The 18635-nt window shown below is 42.0% G+C and overlaps 1 protein-coding gene across 1 annotated transcript in view; it reads left to right on the top strand.

The window, feature by feature from the left end:
* Positions 1 to 2043: 2043 nt before the first annotated feature.
* Positions 2044 to 18635, top strand: part of col28a1a (collagen, type XXVIII, alpha 1a) — a gene marked incomplete at both ends in the record, with an annotated part of 33445 nt that continues 16853 nt past the window's right edge. The window contains 14 exons of the mRNA XM_080441699.1: positions 2044 to 2176; positions 3004 to 3212; positions 4078 to 4473; positions 5035 to 5055; positions 5182 to 5241; positions 8514 to 8567; positions 9581 to 9625; positions 10002 to 10028; positions 10973 to 11017; positions 11150 to 11194; positions 15202 to 15270; positions 16400 to 16468; positions 17003 to 17071; positions 18564 to 18632. Of these exons, the coding sequence (XP_080297825.1) occupies positions 2044 to 2176; positions 3004 to 3212; positions 4078 to 4473; positions 5035 to 5055; positions 5182 to 5241; positions 8514 to 8567; positions 9581 to 9625; positions 10002 to 10028; positions 10973 to 11017; positions 11150 to 11194; positions 15202 to 15270; positions 16400 to 16468; positions 17003 to 17071; positions 18564 to 18632 (1311 nt within the window). The remainder of the gene's footprint in view (positions 2177 to 3003; positions 3213 to 4077; positions 4474 to 5034; positions 5056 to 5181; positions 5242 to 8513; positions 8568 to 9580; positions 9626 to 10001; positions 10029 to 10972; positions 11018 to 11149; positions 11195 to 15201; positions 15271 to 16399; positions 16469 to 17002; positions 17072 to 18563; positions 18633 to 18635) is intronic.

Raw genomic sequence — 18635 nt, forward strand, 5'->3', positions numbered from 1 at the left:
ACTTTTACTCCACTACATTTATTTGAAAACTTTAGTTACTAGTTACTTTGTAGATTTGTATTATTATTACAAAACATATATTAACCACTTCAGCCCTACAGTATATGCATACTTAGGCTATTTGAAAATAGCCGATCTACAAGCTCACAACCCACGTTGTGAGCTTGTAGATCTGCTATTTTCAAAACATTTTCATACATTTGGAAACTTGTGAAATTCTGCAAAATGAGTACTTTAACTTTCAATACTTAAGTATATTTTAATGCGAATACTTTTGTACTTTTACTCAAGTTTTGAATTCCGGACTTTTACTTTAATGGAGTATTTCTATATTGCAGTATTGATACTTTTACTTAAGTAAAAAATGTGAATACTTTTTCCACCCCTGCCAAGGTGTTCAAGAATGATTTTATAGGTTATTTTTGAGTTTGGGTAGAGATCTGGAGACCAGATCTTTAATGTATTTTGGCAGGACATTCCACATTTTGGAGGCAACATAGTAGAATGCATTTTCCACCCATGTTTGAGCCGAAATTATGGGGGAACAAGGTGAGATGAGCTCCTCCTGGTGTTATAATGTCAGGCTGTAATGTTGTTTCAGAATCAAGTCAGACTGGACGGATTTTAAAGACAGACAGAAGAAGAGTGGTTTATGCAATAGGTACACACTGTCATTATAATGTATAGGATTTTAATGCAGAATATACACTCTGTCATCATAATATATATGGTTTTAATGCAGAATATACACTCTGTCATCATAATAAATATGGTTTTAAGTGACTGGGCTCAACTAGGCTTTAGTGAGGAGTGTTGTTGACCTCGTCCCCCCCTGGTGTTGGTTCAGAGGACCTACAACAGAGCCTGAGACAAGAACAGACAAGTGTTCCCACAAGGAGCCAAAAGTTCACAGGTTGATGCTTGTTGCTTGGAAACATAATAACTCAAATAACTGGCCCCCCAAAAAAGAAATAAAATCTTTCCGATTTGTTGAAGCCATGCAGCAGCTTTTAGTAGAACTAGAAGGATTGAACATCTCTGCCAAACATGCAATTGTGAAAGTGTCAAATACTGTGTGTGTTTTGCACCTGAGAACATGACACATTTGTGTAAAATGTTAATTGTCTCTTCAGGGCATCAAAATGGCCATTCTTCCCACCACGTTTCATGACAACCCTCCCATTCGGGCTAGATTTTAACTTTGCCCTAGATTTTGATCTTGACCTTTTCAACCTAAAAGTGAATCATGTCTTCGGGGCAGCCTGCTGATCGTTCCCACCAGTGGTGTAAAGTACATTTACTCAATTACTGTACCTAAGTAGGTACTTTACTTTACTTTACTGGGGTATTTCAAATTGAATTGAAAATAGCCGATCTACAAGCTCACAATGCGTCGCGATGTGACGCATTGTGAGCTTGTAGAAATGGGACATTCTGCATAATGAGTACATTCTACTTTTTGGTACTTTAAGTATATCTTTATACCAATAATTTTGTACTTTTACTTAAGTACATTTTGAATTCCGGACTTTTACTTGTACAGAGTATTTCTACATTGCAGTATTGATACTTTTACTTAAGTAAAACAATGTAGTACTTTTTCCACCACTGCTATAGTACCACTTGAGAGTGACAATGTCACAGCTGTTGCCATGACACATGACAGAGTTGACCAACTACCTGAAATACAAATAAGGGACACCGAGCCGGAGCCCTTCTTTCTAAGAAGAATCAGGGACGCCCAGAAAAAGACAAAATCTCATGTACAGTTTTTGTATATTATTATATGAACCAATTGAACCCCAGCATCCATATTCTGGGGGGAACATTTGCTAAAAACAGCCGATCTGCTATTTTTGGCAAAGAGACATGGGTGCAGACTGAAAAAAGCGGTTCAAGTACTGTACAGAGACAACGCAGGTCCAGTTTAGTAAGTCTAGAGGTTTTAAGTGGTTAAATGACAACGTGTATTATAGTCTATGTATGTTCTATTTATATTAACCCTTTGCTTTCTTTCAGGCTGAGAGGCTACAAACAGAGAAGATGGCGACAGTGTGGAGGCTGGCAGAGTTTCTATTGGTTGTTTTGGTCTTGATGTCAGAGCCAATCAGAGCCCAGGGCAGGAGGAAGAAGGGCCAACGAGACGATAACCAGGTCATCCACCACGAACACAAGAGTAAGAACAATACTACTGCTTACAGATGAGTAGAACTGTCCAAGAATACTCCAAAAACATCCACAGTACCATGACAGCTGTACTATACATTGAAGGGATAGTTCACCCTAAAACAACTTTTTTTCTATGGATTAGTCACCCCATGGAGACCTTAATTCATATATAGATATGTTTTATTTTTTGTCTCATTCCTGAGACAATAATTTGATGACCAGCAGCGGTTCCGGTAAGAGACACAAAGAGTCTCCTTGAACCGCCATGCCTACCGATCCGCTGGCCATGAAATTATTGTCTTAGGAATGCGACCAAAACTAATAAATATCCATGAATTAAAGTCTCCATGATGTGACTAATACATAGATTAGTCGTAATTTTTTGGGTGAACTATCCCTTTAAAGCGGTGCTTTCCAAACCTTTTCAGCTTGAGACACCAAAGAGACATGTGGTGTCTCCCCAACGTACAAAAAGACGTCGTGAATTAATCACTTAAACCCTATTTTAAAAAAATAAATAAAAAGTTTAAATAACTGATCTACAAGCTTACAATGCGTAGCATCTAGAGCTGTTTTAATGTTTTTAACATTTTTGGGATTTTCTTTTCTGATTCTTTTTGTTGGAAAATAGATGGGAAAACATCTAAATAAATTATAGGAAAGGTAAAAAAAAATTACTCTGGACAAACACTGCTTTGAAGTATAGAAATCACACAAATCTATCTTTGTAAAAAAAATAACTGATGTTCAAGCTAACTACGTGTTGGTGTGTCACTATAACGTTATGATCTTGTGTTCCTCTCTGGCTCCCCCTGTCTGCTCTGCCCTGCGTAGCTCTGATCTGCCCGGTGGAGATCATGTTCATCATGGACAGCTCAGAGAAGGCCAAGCTGCAGCTGTTTGAGCGTCAGAAGGACTTCGTCCTGAGGTTCAGCACGCGTCTGGTCCAGCTCCACTCTGCAGGCTGGAGGCTGAGGGTTCGACTGGCCGCGCTGCAGTACAGCAGCACCGTCTCTGTGGAGCACAACTTCCGCGACTGGCAGGTAAGGGATGCGGCAAATATACAACACTGATGATGCTGCTGGGTCAAAAGAGTCACATACAGGGTTCCCATGGTCATGACATTCCTGGAAATATATTTAGACATTAGAAAAACAGTTTTCCAGGCTCTGGAAAAGGTTTGGAATTAATCAAATGTTTTGGAAATCAATCAACTGTTGATTTTGTCGATGACTAAAAATGTTGGTCGACAAAAAATTTTCATTGACAAAAAACTAAATAAAAAACAAATAAAAACTAGACTAAAATGTTAGTGAGGGATCTAGTGGAGAAGAGATCCAGTAGAACTGAAAGACAAGTTATTTTATGTTTGGTTGCGCTCTGTTGTTGCACGCTGAAAATAGCAGATCTACAAGCTCACAACGCGTCGCGCTGCGACGCGTTGTGAGCTTGTAGATCTGCTATTTTGCAAGAAAATTTCAAAAAAAAAAAGTGAAATCAGCCATTAAGACGCCATCAACGCACCGCCAAGATAAATTTTAGTCGACTAAATCAACTGTAGATTTAGTCGACTAAAACTAGACAAAAACTAAAACATTTCAGATGACTAGAATATGACTAAAACTAAATGGAATTTTATTCTAAAGACTATGACTAAAACTGAATCAACATTTGCTGTCAAAATCAACTCTGCGGCGGATGTACGTCTTTTTCTTTGTCGGCCACAATAATCGTAACATGGCATGTTTCATAACGATCCCATCCCCCCCCCCAGTCAGCACGTGTTCAGCCTCAATGACCCGCAGCTGGACGACAGGCTCTTCAAAGAACTGGTCAGTCCACTGATGATGATGTCATCAGTGACATCATCATCGTCAGCCTGTGTCACATCTAAAACATTCTCTGCAGGACGTGGACGTCTTCCAGAGCCGCGTGGCCGCCATGGCCTACATCGGCCACGGCACCTACTCGGCCTACGCCCTGAGCAACGCCACGCAGGTGTTCAGCCGCGAGACGTCCTCCAGCAGCCTGCGGGTGGCGCTGCTGATGACCGACGGCGTGGACCACCCGCGCAGCCCCAGCGCCGCCATGGCGGCCGCCGAGATCAAGAACCACAACGTGCGGGTGTTCGCCGTGGGCCTGTCCTCGGGCTCCGCCTCCTCCTCCTCCTCGGCCAATAAGGACGGGGCGGCGGGGGGCGTGGCCACCAGCGCCAGGCTGCGCTCCATCGCCAGCGCCCCGCCCAGTCAGCACGTGTTCAGCCTCAATGACCCGCAGCTGGACGACAGGCTCTTCAAAGAACTGGTCAGTCCACTGGTGATGATGTCATCAGTGACATCATCATCGTCAGCCTGTGTCACATTTAAAACATTCTCTGAGATGATGAAGGTCCATCGAATATGAAAACTGCGTCCTACTTTATTAATTATCTCCTTTTCTCCTTCTCTTTTTCTCTCTCTCTCTCTCTCTTTTTCTCTCTCTCTTTTTCCCCTCTCTCTCCCTTTCTCTTTCTCTCTCCTTCTCTATTTTTATCTCCATCTCTATCTTTTTCTCTCTCTTTGTCTCTCCCTCTCACTTTCTCTCTTCCTATCTCTCTACCTCTTCTCGCTTTCTCGCTCTCTCTCTCTTTTCCCTCTCTCTCCTTCTCTCCCTTTCTCTATCTGTTTCTCTCTCTTCCTCTCTCCCTCTCACTTTCTCTCTCACCCCTCCTCTCTCTCTCTCCCCCTCTCTCTCTCTCTCTCTTTCTCACACTCTCTCCCTCACTCCCCCTCTCTCTCTTCCTCTCTCCCCCTCTATTTCTTCATATACTTCTTTCTTTCTTTCTTTCTTTCTTTCTTTCTTTCTCTATCTCTTTGTCTCTTTCAGAGCACAATAGTGAGCCGTGGGGTAAGTGTACCAGAACTGAATTAATGTCAACTCCTTCATTCAAATGAAGGTAATAAATCATGTTTATTTTATAAACTACGATGCTTTCTCCATTCATTCCTTAAAGCTTGTCATTTATCCTGTCAGTGTCCAGAGCCAAAGTCCTGTCTGTGCAGCAAAGGAGAGAGAGGTCATCCTGGAAGCTCTGTGAGTATATACAGTATATATACCACAGTAAAAAGTGTAGAAATGGACCGAAAACCCCAACCCTGTCGTGGGATTCTGGATCATTCAGTAACTGATGAGGCAGGAGGAGTCAGAGACAATATTCTAGGTGGTGATGGTTCTGCTTTAATTTATATCATGGGGAGAAGTACGTTAGACACACAGTCTGACACAGATCAGTGGTATACGGTAGTTCTGCCAAGGGTGTTGATTTCGTCGACTAAAACCATCACGAAAAATGCTGGTCGACTACCTTTTTTCACTGACGAAAACTACATAAAGACAAAATAAAAACTAAGCTGATGACTAAAACTGAGACTAAATATATTGACAATTTAGTCAACAAATAAAAACTAGACTAAAATGTCCAGTTGAGGGTCTAGTGGAGAAGAGATCCAGTAGAACTTCAAGACAAGTCATTTTGTGCTTGGTTGCGAGTGGGTGTTGTGCTCTGAAAATAGCCGATCTACAAGCTCGCAATTCGTCGCGCTGCGACGCATTGTGAGCTTGTAGATCGGCTATTTTCAGCATGCAACCGAGTGTAAAATCAGCCATTACGACGCCATCAAGGCACCGCCAGAATACATTTTAGTCGACTAAATCAACTGTAGATTTAGTCGACTATAATCTTATGATATTTAGTCGACTAAAACTAGACTAAAACTGAAACATTTCATATGAAAAACTAAACGGAATTTTATTCAAAAGACTATGACTAAAACTAAATCAAAAGTTGTTGAACACTGAAGGGCTCACATGGATCAGACCATATATACTCTCTAGCTGCTACAAGGACAAGCTGAACCATAACAATACAGCCATCAGGCCCACATTCTTCCTCAACCCATAACGAACATTCTAGTTCTTTCATTCAAATCTCAATAAATTGTATTTGAGCTTATATTAACACTTAAACCCCCAGCATCCAAGTTCTAGTGGGGGGAACATTCACCAAAAAACAGCCGATCTACAAGCACAAAACGCACCGCGAGCTTGTAGATCGGCAATTTTTGTCGAAGTAATTTGGTGTGGAGAAAAAGAAAGAAAGAAAGAGCGCATAGAGTATGGATGCAACTCATGTCTAAGTTTTCTTAATATCTCATGAACGTGTGAGCGTTGTTCTACAAGTGGGCGTGCCTTCAGATCAGGAAGCGGGCCGCGCTTTACCCAATCAAATGCAGTGGGCGGGATTTACATCTGTGCGTTCGCTTCCCACTGGAAACAAACCCAAACTCATTTAACGATAGCGTCCTCGGAGCCGACAGAACCACGGAAAGTTAGTAACATTTTAACTTGTTCTTTTCATCATAGAAACAAGTGGGCTTATAACCAAAATGATCCATGTCCTTCTTTGGGAGAAATGGTGTTAGTGTTCCGTGGAGAAACATTGTTAGTGGGAATGAAAACATAGGCGCACCACCGGAAGTGGAGCGCTGAGGGCAGAGACCAGTTTCCAGCCAGCGTCGGTCTATTTAATCACTCCCCCCAGAGTCAAATGCAAAAGTGAAAGACACTGGGGCCGCTGTTTTTCCTTTTTATTTGACGATGGGTTCCCAGATTGAAGTTTTCTTAGCACTGTATAGAGAGGGGTTTAAGTGGGTAATCTGGCTGTGTGTAGTAGCAAATCAAACACAACGCGCTACACATTGTCCACAACAGGTCATGAAGGTGTCAACATTCGGCCGCATAGCTTTCCACCGCGGTGTGTGTGTACGTGTGTGTGTGTGTGTGTGTGTGTGTGTGTGTGTGTGTGTGTGTGTGTGTGTGTGTGTGTGTGTGTGTGTAATGTATGATATGATGAGTCCAGGTTGACAGAGGTTACTGAACCTCGCTGAGGCCTGTTAATCCTCAGACAGTGGACTGTTATTCCTGGCAGACCAACAGCTGGACACCCAGTGTCCCTCCTGCCCTGCCCTGCCCCTCCGTCCAGCTGGCCCATGGCCTCAACAGGTGCATCTGGCCCCCAGGGGGCGGGGCACTAACGGAGTGGGACGGCGGTATAACATCAAAGGGACAGGAAACGTTTTCCCACACACTGCAAGTGTAGCAGGGCTATAGCGAGAGAAAGGCCCAAAGAAAGACCCCCGCCGTGTTTTCACTGCACGGCCCAACGCTGTTGAACTCAGAAGCTCTTGGAGAGAAAAAGCGGGAAAAGGTCGAGGGACGGTAGATTAAACACGAGCAAACACACGGCGGTGAGCGGGCGAAGCCACTGCTCCGAGGTGGATGTTTACATTGGGACAGGGGTTGCAGACAGGTCGACACGTAAACTCACAATGACCTCCTTCCACTTCTGCTTGTGCTCACACGGGAACCAAACCAGGAGAGAGGAGAGAGGAGAAAGGAGAAAGGAGAGAGGCCCCGACCAATAGTCTTGCGCAGCCAGACAACTATTCCACAATCTCCAAATACTATATAGTCTGGAACTACACCTCCCGAAAGGCAGGAAGCTGTCATCTGTTCGTCATTTCCGTTCACGGAAATATATGTTAAAATATCTTTACATTTAATGTTTTTATTTCCATTCCTGCTAAGCAGCAAGCTGTATTATGCTTAGATGATTTTTTATTTATATTAGGATACATTTGCGCGACTGTAAAGACGAAACGGAAGCGAGGAGGAGGCTTCACGTACGCTTTATCCTCCATAGGAACCAAATGGACCCTTATGGTTCTGTAACTCTGAGAGTGTACAAATGGAACCAAATGGACCCTAACGGATCCATTTGGTTCCATTTGTACACTCTCAGAGTTAAATTAACATTGATTTTACAATACAAATTGGGGTCCCAGAGATAGAAATGACGTTAAATGGGGGTCTGTAGCCTAATGCATGTCAAACTGGGGGGTCCTTGAAATTAAAATGGTGGAGAATCACTGCTAGAACCGTGAAAATCTTCTCTTATGGGGTCCCTGGCATTTATGGGGGGGGGGGGTCTGCGGTCTAATAAGTGTCAATTTGGGGGTCCTTGACCTGAAAAAGTTTGAGAATCACTGTTGTAGACCTTCTATTTTCACTATAGTTTGGGGTCAGGCGGGGGACACATCACGTGTCTCTTTCTGGTCTCTGGGCGCTAAAACGTTTGTGAAGCACCGCTGTACCATATCTGCCCTTTGCCCTTTCAATGACCTCCTTCCACTTACTGCTTATGAACACATGAGAACAAGAGCAGAGCCTCCCCTTCCCTCCCTCCCCTCCCCTCCCCCCTCCCCCAATAACCTGCTCCTCTCCTGAACCCATCTGTCCCCCTACAGGGTAAACCTGGTGATCCTGGATCTGATGGCTCTCCCGGGTCAAAGGGATCTCGTGTAAGTTTTTATATTGTTGTCACAACGTTAATCCACCCGCTGCATGGTGGCTGCATGTTGAAGAATGCAGCGGTGGATAAGTAACGAAGTACATTTACTCAATTACTATAACAGGACCGATCTGTGTACAACTTTGTATGTGCATTCCCTAGAAGCCAAGGAAAAACCTTTGCACTGCATTTTTCACATCTGCTTTTTATAGCGCCCCCAGGAGGCCGACTTATGTAAAACACATTTTTGGATATTCAGATTGAATCCAAATTTCACGCAAATCGGTACACATGATCTCTATAGTCATGTGATCAAGACAGATCTGTTTGAATTTTCATATTCCATCGTGATTGGCTAAGATTCACATCTAAAGTTTGCAGGAGTGGCCCGTTTTGAACAAAATGCCACAAATCATGAACGTCTGATTGTTTGCACGCACATTCGCCTTACTTGAGGAACAAATGCCATCCTTTCAACATTGCCCTATTATAGCGCTACCAGGAGGCAGAGTTTTAGCACATTTTTTTTTTATATTACTCCCACAAATGTTGTCCAAACATCATACAAATCGGTACACATTATCTCTTCAGTCAAGTGATCAAGACGGATCCGTACGATTTTTCACATTCCAGCCTGATTGGCAAATTCCGAACATAGCTGGCCCACACTAACCTGACCTGGCGGAGACCTGTGCTCCGAGGAGCACTTTTTCTAGTTAAATATCTGGAGAAGAGGGGGAGACTCCCTGTTACTGAACATTCTATAGCAATGATTACAATCAGAATATAGAACTTTAACCTATTAACAAAAAACCTTTTGTTTTAACCCCCCAAAAAATCACTTAGCCTACCCTACCTTTTAAGTAGCCTAAGATTGTGAAGCACTTTAGTATGTCCATTTTTCAATACTTTATACTTCTGCTCCACTACATCTCTGAGCCGGCAAATATCGTACTTTTTTACTCCCCTACAATGAGCCTGTATTGACGGTGTTGTTTTTGTCTGGTCTCTGTGTCAACACAGGGGGAGGCGGGCATCAACGGCCGTCCAGGAATGGAGGGCATTGAGGTATGAGTCAACATGCAACATTCATCATTTAGATGATTACATCTCATATACCAGTTACTACACAAGAGTTCATTATTTAGATAATTAGTATATGGCAAAGAGAAATATCAGTATGTTATGTACATTATTAATACAAACACTGGAATAGGAGCGTCACACCAGTAAGGAGGTTTTGACCAGGAGATATTTAACAGTTTAAAAGAGAGGAGGTCGCACAGTCCACGATGCAATCACTTTTTGTATTTGTATGTATTATTATTATCATTATTCATTATTCATAGCACACTGAGGTGTGCTGTGTGCATGGGACCTACTTCTAAATATTATACATTATATACGTTTTTGGTACAAATAACTCTGATCCTTTTCTCTGTAGGGTCGAACTGGTGTCCGAGGGGAAAAGGTAGGATTTGTTCCGGTGTGATTTTTTTAGACACTTAGTGTTGTAAAACAACTCATTAACAAGTCCTATAAAGTGGTGGTTTTCAACTGATTGTGAGTCCGGGGACCTGACTTAGAATCAACCTGGGGACCACTGCTGTGTCAGGTGGGGATATGGGTTAAAATGACAATTTACAATGTAGGCATTTATCAGACGATCTTTATCCACAGTGAAGCAAGGTAAACACATACAATACAGAGAGACAGTGTAGTAGTGTCTCAGTAAACTAGGATCACAGGTAAACCAAGAACCACCTAGCATCAGTCTAAACAATATAATATCAAAACATAATAATCTGTACATAGAAACTATGCAAACTATGCCAGGCAAACAGGTGAACCTATAGCATCTGTCAAGTTTCACTGAATACAATATGTTTCCACAGAATATGGTTCTAGCTCTACACACAGATATTCATACACATACTGTACACACACACCTAAGCTCATGATGTCAAGCGGTGCGGCCTTGACCGCTTCACAGTTGGGAACCAAATGGAGGCTCACAGATCTGCAACTCTAAAGGCGGTTACACACCGGCGAATATGCGAATATACGCAAAATTCGGACTCGTTCCGAATAATTAAAAGACGCTTTTTTTCGCTCCGCGAAACTGGTGTGGAAGCTTGCATTGAGTTTATAAGGTTTTTAAAAAAAAACGTATTATTCGCATGAAAAAAATCGCCCTGGTGTGTAAGGACCTTAAGAGTGTACAGTACAAATGGAACCAAATGGATTGTGCCGGTCCATTAACACTGGCGGTCCCAGAGATAAAACATCATATTAAATTGGGGTCCGTGGGGCTTATCTTATGCATATCAAACTGGGGGTCCTTCAAAGTTAAAATTTGTCTCAGTTGCTAACAAGTTTTTTTTCTTGCTCTCGAACCCGTTCTTTTTTTCCTAGGGGGAGCGAGGAGAGTGTGGAGCCCCAGGTGTGAAAGGAGAACAAGTATGTTTTAAGAATAAGTCTTTGTTTAATAAGTTCTTTGTAGGCTGGTGGCTATACTGTACTGTACTGTACTGTATGGCTTACTGTAAGAAGACGTCATAACATGGTGTTTTATGCTCTTGTCTCTTACAGGGTTTGGCTGGAGCCGCTGGTACAAGGGGGCCCAGAGGAGAGTTGGTGAGCTTTTTAAACCATTTGTGTCTCTATGAGCATGAGATGAACACCTGCAACTGATTGCAACACAAAGCTGCAACTATAAGTACAATGACACAACAAGCCACTCACACAAGTGCCGCTTATAAACCCACATGTACACACACACGGGAAGGCAAAGCGCCAACGCACACTCACGTACCACGCACACGCACACACACACACACACACACACACACACACAAGATGCACGCAAAGCGCACACACGACGTACGCATGCCCTCTGTGAATACTGTATAGCTCTAAAACTGTGCCTCTTCTCTGAGCTGATTCTTTAATACTCCATAATATCCAGGACAACTGTTTCATAATCACAGACATGCATTAGACTCCTGTATTCAACAAGTAAGACGCGCGAACGCGGTAAGCGAACGCCAAAAAATGTAAAAAAATAATGAAAAAAAATATTTTAAAAAAAAGTAACCAATAAAAAAAAATATTAATAATAAAAAAAAAATCTGCGTTAAAAGGAGCATCTTAGAAAAATACAAATTCCCAAAAAAAAAACTTTGAATGTTTTTGAACAATTCAACAAAGTGTTTGAAGTGCCTGTTTCACCCACTTCCGGGGGGCGGAGCCAAAATCCGAGCCCGAAGTATTTGTTCGTAGACCCCCACTTAGGGGGGGTAGAAAAAGTTTCGGAGCGATTCGGGCACTTTTCATTTAACATGGGGTTTCAATGGGGAGTTTTTAGGAGCCTTCTCCGGGGCGTGGCTTCCGGGGGAAGGGGCGGGCTTAAACGCAACCTTGACAGGTGTGTTCAGTTTTCAAAGACCTTTCATTTGATGTATGGTACGTCTAAATTGGACATTTACTTATCTCAGAGGAGCTGCACACAGGCAGTGCACACAGGCAGTGCACACGGAGACACAGACAGAGACACAACCCAAGCAGAGTTACATAGTAAGCTCCACTTGGTCGGAGGCGCGGCTTCGCCGCGCCTCCTTCCGCGTTCGCAATCAGTCTGGTGGGAGAAATAAATGTCAATGATAATATTATAATGATAATATTCACACCCATTCCATTTAGTCAGGTCCCAGTCATGTTTAAAGCAATGCAACAACATAAAAACTAAACAGAAGGAGGAGTAGTATCTATCTATACAATACTTTGACTCAAGTACAGGGGTTGAGTAGGTTGTGTCTAGCCGTAGATTATGACTCTCTTAGATGTATTTTATCGATTCTGACATTTTCAAGCTACGAGAGTCGTAGCGACCATCCCCCCATTTTCCACTGGATTGTCAACTCCAAAGCCCGTAGTTCTCCAAACATGTACTGTACAAATGCAAAATATAAGGTGCTTACCCTTGTGCCTCAAATGTTAACTCACTCTACAGCGTAGTAGTGCAATGTAATAATCCATATTTTTCAATAAATAAGTGTTTTAATCCCGTCTGTCTTTTTCCCCCCTCGTTTACTTCCTGTTTACATTGAGTGTAATTCCGGCTGTGCTACTATACCGCCCATTGGGAATTTCTGACAGAATCGGCCACAGACGGGATTAAAATACTTATTTATTGAAAAATATGGATTATTACATTGCACTACTACGCCCGTAGAGTGAGTAAACATTTGGGGCACAAGGGTAAGCACCTTATATTTTGCATTTGTACATGTTTGGAGAACTACAGGCTTTGGAGCTGACATTCCAATATGGAAATGGTGGGGATGGTCGCTACGACTCTCGTAGATTGAAAATATCAGAATCGATAAAATACATCTACGAGAGACATAATCTACGGCTATAGCTTCTGAACTCTTCTTCCCGTGGTCCAGCAGACATCCACACATCATCCGCTGCTGAAACAATCGGGGAAAACTGTGGCTAAAAAAACGCCGAGCGTGAGGACACACTCAGCGCTGTGCACTTATGGAATGTGATGCAGGGATTAGGACCTTATCCCGTTCACCAATGTCGCCCGGCCCAGCGCTGTGCGGTGAACCCACCGCCGTATTGTCACCGAGCTAGACTGTGTTCTATAGGATTAGTGTAGCAGCGCATGTTATCCATTCCCTCTCTCTCTCTCTCTCTCTCGCTCCCTTTAACCCATTGAGACCTGAAGCCGATTCTACATGTCTCCTAAATCTCAACAGTATTCTGAAAAACCTATGTTTCTATATCAGTGGTGCTCAATCTTTTTCATGTCAAGGACCCCCAAAATTATATGTATTTGGCCGCGGACCCCCATCAAAATATTTTGTTCCAGGGACCCCCAGAAGCAAAGAATAGAGTTAAAAATGTTCGCTTTAAAAATATTTATATTCAAATATTTTCACACATTTTCACGATTTTTCAAAAATAGCAGATCTACAAGCTCGTAGCGCGGCACTCGGTGCCGCGCTATGAGCTTGTATATCTGCTATTTTTGAATAGCCCAAAGTGTAAAATAATGCTTTTTAGCTCAAATCTAAAAATGACACAGTTCCAGGTCTTAAAGGGTTAAACGCTGGTTGCCCTCTGCGGTGTTTGGCATGCGCACCGGGCCGGCACAGCCCTGGTCTGGGTTAGATTAGGTGACAGACCCCCCCCCCCCCACCCCCACCCTCTGGTTCCCATAGGGTCATTTAAGGTTCAAGGAGGCTCAAGGTGTTTTTTTTACAAAAAGGTATTAGAGTAGAGAGACAGGGGAAGGTGAGGACAGACAGAGGGAAGGACGTGATCAGTGTTGATTTTAGTCGACTAAAATAAAAAATGCTCGTCCACTACCTTTTTTCCAAGACTAAATATATTGACAACAAATAACAAACTAGACTAACATGTTAGTGAGGGATCTAGTGGAGAAGAGATCCAGTAGAACTAAAAGACTGAAAGTCATTTTATGTTTGGTTGCGCTCGGGTGTTGCGCTCTGAAAATAGCAGATCTACAAGCTCACAACGCGTCGCGCTGCGACGCGTTGTGAGCTTGTATATCGGCTATTTTCAGCATGCAACCAAGTGTAAAATCAGCCATTACGACACCATCAAGCAGTGGTGGAAAGTAACTAAGTACATTTACTTAAGTACTGTACTTTTTGAGGTATTTGTACTTTACTTGAGTATTTCCAATTTCCAATACTTTTAATTCTACTCCACTACATCTCAGTGGCAAATATTGTACTTTTACTCCACTACAATTATTTGAAAGCTTTAGTTACTAGTTACTTTGCAGATATACATTATTATATTATAAAACACACATTAACCACTTTAGCTCTATTTTATACCTAGGCTATTTGAAAATAGCCGATCTACAAGCTCACAACGCGTCGCGATGCGACGCGTTGTGAGTTTGTAGATCGGCTATTTTCAAATAATTTTGTACTTTTACTTTTGGTACTTTAAGTACATCTTGATGCCAATACTTTTGTAATTTTACTCAAGTGAATTTTTTATTCTAGACTTTTACTTGTAACAGAGTATTTCTATATTGCAGTATTGGTACTTTTACTTAAGTAAAGAACTTGAGTACTTTTTCCACCACTGCCATCAAGGCACCGCCAACATACATTTTAGTCGACTAAATCAACTGTAGATTTAGTCGAATATAATCTTATGATATTTAGTCGACTAAAACTAGACAAAAACATTTCAGGTGAATATAAAATATGACTAAAACTAAATGGAATTTTATTCAAAAGACTATGAAATAAAACTAAATAGAAATGTGCTGTCAAAATCAACACTGGATGTGATCATGTCCACAAAGCTCTCACTGTCACTTTCTGACATTCTGTTGGTCTGTGTGTGTGCGTCTGTGTCTGTGTCTGTGTCTGTGTGTGTGTGTGTGTGTGTGTGTGTGTGTGTGTGTGTGTGTGTGTGTGTATTGTGTGTTGCAGGGAGCGAGGGGGGACCCTGGGGACCAGGGTGCTGAAGGACCAATGGGCACTAAAGTAAGAATCCAATGGCATCATATGGTTAAAGTGATTGAAGGTGAAATGTATATGTACGGTCAGCACATGAATCTAATGTTTACTGTCATCACACTAAAGGGTGATCGAGGGCCAGGCGGAGCCACTGGACCTCCAGGAGACGCAGGCGTTGGGTTCCCTGGACCTAAGGTGACCTCTGACCCCTGTCTGCCCCACATTTTCTATGCGTTTGTGTGTGTTTACTGTTCAACCACACACACACACACACGTGTTTCTGTCCCCTTTAAACCATAGAGTAAAATTAGTGGACAAAGTGACGCCCATAGACTCTACAGACCGTAAATGAAGAGTATTTTTCAACAATTTCAAATCCGCCGTCTTTCTATATCCGGTTCCGAATATGCAAATAAGAAACCGGAAATGAATAAATGCTATTGGTTGGGACCAGAGCGGGGGGGTGGGGAATGAATGCTATTGGTCGTGTAGCTCGTCAATCAAATCATCACAAGGTAGCCACGCCCCTCCTACAGCCTACCCTACTTTATCATCAATTTTAAAATAATTAGTGTTTACACAAACTCTATAAACGTGCGTCGTAGACAAGATCGGTTATTTTTTCCAGGCCACACACATAAACAGGAAACACACATAAAGGGTTCCCGTTCAAATCTGTTTCCGAGTCAAACAAAGCTATATGGCAGGGGTCTTCAACAGGGGGTCCGGGACCCCTAGGGGGTCCTCAGAGCTACTACAGGGGGTCCGCCAAATCTTTGTGTGATAGGATTTATTTTTTTTACATTTACCACTTGAACCCTAGCATCCATTTTCTGAGGAGAACTTTAGCCAAGAATAGCAGATCTACAAGCTCACAACGCCTCGCAACGCATCGGCTATTTTTGGCAAAGAGTTATAGGGGTAGAGGGAAAAAAGAGCAGCAAAAGTTTATCTGAAACGCAATTTTATACAATATAGAGGGGGTCCCTGCTTCATCTCTCTCTCAGCTAGGGGGTCCTTGGCCTGAAAACGTTGAAGACCCCTGATATATGGAACACTGAACCGGAAACTGGACACCTGGGCCTACAGTTATGCACAGAGACTAAAGACAGAGACACACCGGCGAATATGCGAATATACGCAAAATTCGGACTCGTTCCGAATAATTAAAAGACGCTTTTTTCGCTCCGCGAAACTGGTGTGGAAGCTTGCATTGACTTTATACGGTTTTTTTAAAAAGCGTATTATTCGCATGAAAAAAATCGCCCCGGTGTGTAAGGACCTTTATGGTTTGATATTTGATCAAAACGTTTTGTTTTCTTAGGGCGACAAGGGGAACCAAGGCAGACCCGGTCCGGCTGGTGCAACGGGTGTCGGTCAAGCAGGACCCATGGTGAGTCCACATCCACGCTGTCAGGGCGAGTCCTTGTTCTGTACGTCCACATCTGTAATGTTTCAGGAAAATGGAAAATGTCGCAAAAACAGAACAAATGGATCCAATGTAGGTTATTTAATCACACGCTAATCGTTAATACTTTTCATTGCTTCAATATTTATAAAACCCACACACAGACTTAACCGCTTTCACTTTCATCTACAAGCTCACAACGTCGTGAGCATGTAGATCTGCTATTTTTGCTACTTTTGCATGACACTCTTGAACGATGAAGTAGAGCATTAATTAAATTAAATGAAATTAAAACACGTATAAAGTTGAAATATGGAGATACAGGTTTCTTTCTGGCTGACAGAAACGATTATGCATAACATGGCAAAAAAACACATGAAAGACATTGCATCGAACAGCCTGTCCACTAGGTGGAGCTCTATTTCCAGCAAACACTCAGCAGTTCTAATGAATGAACACCATCATGCTCTGCTATGGAAGGTTCATGTCTGGTATATTATGAGTTTCTTCTCTCTCTAGGGACCAGTTGGACCACCTGGAATACAAGGATCACAGGGCTTCCCTGGAGAAGGTCTCCCAGGCCCAAAAGTAAGTTGTAATGTAGACCATGCAGTGTATTACCAAACGTTTTCATCTCGAGAACCAAAAGAGACATTCGGTGTGTCTCCGGGACCCAAACTTACAAAAAATACATACACAGGGACAGTTCACCCCCAAATTTTTTTTTCTTTCTATGGATTAGTCGCCCCATGGAGACTTGAATTCATGGATATTTCTTTAGTTTTTGTCTCGTTCATTCCTAAGACAATAATTTGATGACCGGCAGCCGTTCCGGTAGGAGACACAAAGAGTCTCCTTTGTGTCTCCTACCGGAACCGCTGCCTACCGGTTCGCTGGCACATTTCTGGACCCCCTAGAAAACGAGATGCTTCACACCTGCTTTTAATATGTTTTTATTCTCGGTGTGCGAAAGTTTTTCTAAAACAGTTGAAGAAGCCAAACAAAACGTATGTTTTTTTCCTCTTATGTATAAAGACCGGTGCACAAGATGATGTAACAATAAAGAACCCCTTGAACCTTGAACCCCTGAACAGTGGTGTAAAGTAACTAAGTACATTTACTTAAGTACTGTACTTAAGTACAATTTTGAGGCATTTGTTCTTTACTTGAGTATTTCCAATTTTCAGTACTTTTATTCTACCCCACTACATCTCAGAGGCAAATATTGTACTTCTTTTACTCCAGTACAATTATTTGAAAACTTTAGTTACTAGTTACTTTGTAGATTGTGATTATTATTACAAAACACACAATAATCACTTCAGTCCTGTTTACATTTCGGCCATTTGAAAATAGCAGATCTACAAGCTCACAATGCGTTGCGATGCGACGCATTGTGAGCTTGTAGATCTGCTATTTTCAAAAGATTTGAAAACTTGAAATGGGACATTCTGTATAATGAGTACTTTTACTTTTGGTACTTTAACTACATTTTGATGCCAATACTTTTGTACTTTGTCTTTTACTCAAGCACATTTTGAGTGTTTCTATAGAGCGTCGCAGTTCCCGCCCACTTCCTGTTTTTTTTGGTGCCGGAAGAAAAAACTCAATGCATTTTTCCATTGACATTTCCAAAAATATTTATATCTATTAATTTAAGCCTCGAATCAAGCCATCACGACATGACATGAATCATGACCATAAAACGTTTTTTTCTGTGATTTTTTAAAATTTTATATTTAATTATATGATATACTATATTTAATAAATACCCTTTGTTTTGCCGTTTTCCAAAAAAAATTATCACAGAATCAAACGTTTTATGGTCATGATTCATGTCATGTCATGATGGCTTGATTCGAGGCTTAAATTAATAGATATAAATATTTTTGGAAATGTCAATGGAAAAATGCATTGAGTTTTTTCTTCCGGCACCAAAAAAAACAGGAAGTGGGCGGGAACTGCGACGCTCTATATTGCAGTATTGATACTTTTATTAAGTAAAACATGCGAGTACTTTTTTCCACCCCTGAACCCTGAACACGTTCTCTCTGACACGCCGCTGTGTTTGTGACGACAGGGAGACCGCGGTTACGAGGGTCTTAAAGGCAGCCGCGGACCACCGGGACTAGGGGTCAAAGGTGACCAGGTA

This window comes from Gymnoscopelus braueri (assembly GCF_963280865.1).
Source record: "Gymnoscopelus braueri genome assembly, chromosome: 11".
Lineage (NCBI taxonomy): Eukaryota > Metazoa > Chordata > Actinopteri > Myctophiformes > Myctophidae > Gymnoscopelus > Gymnoscopelus braueri.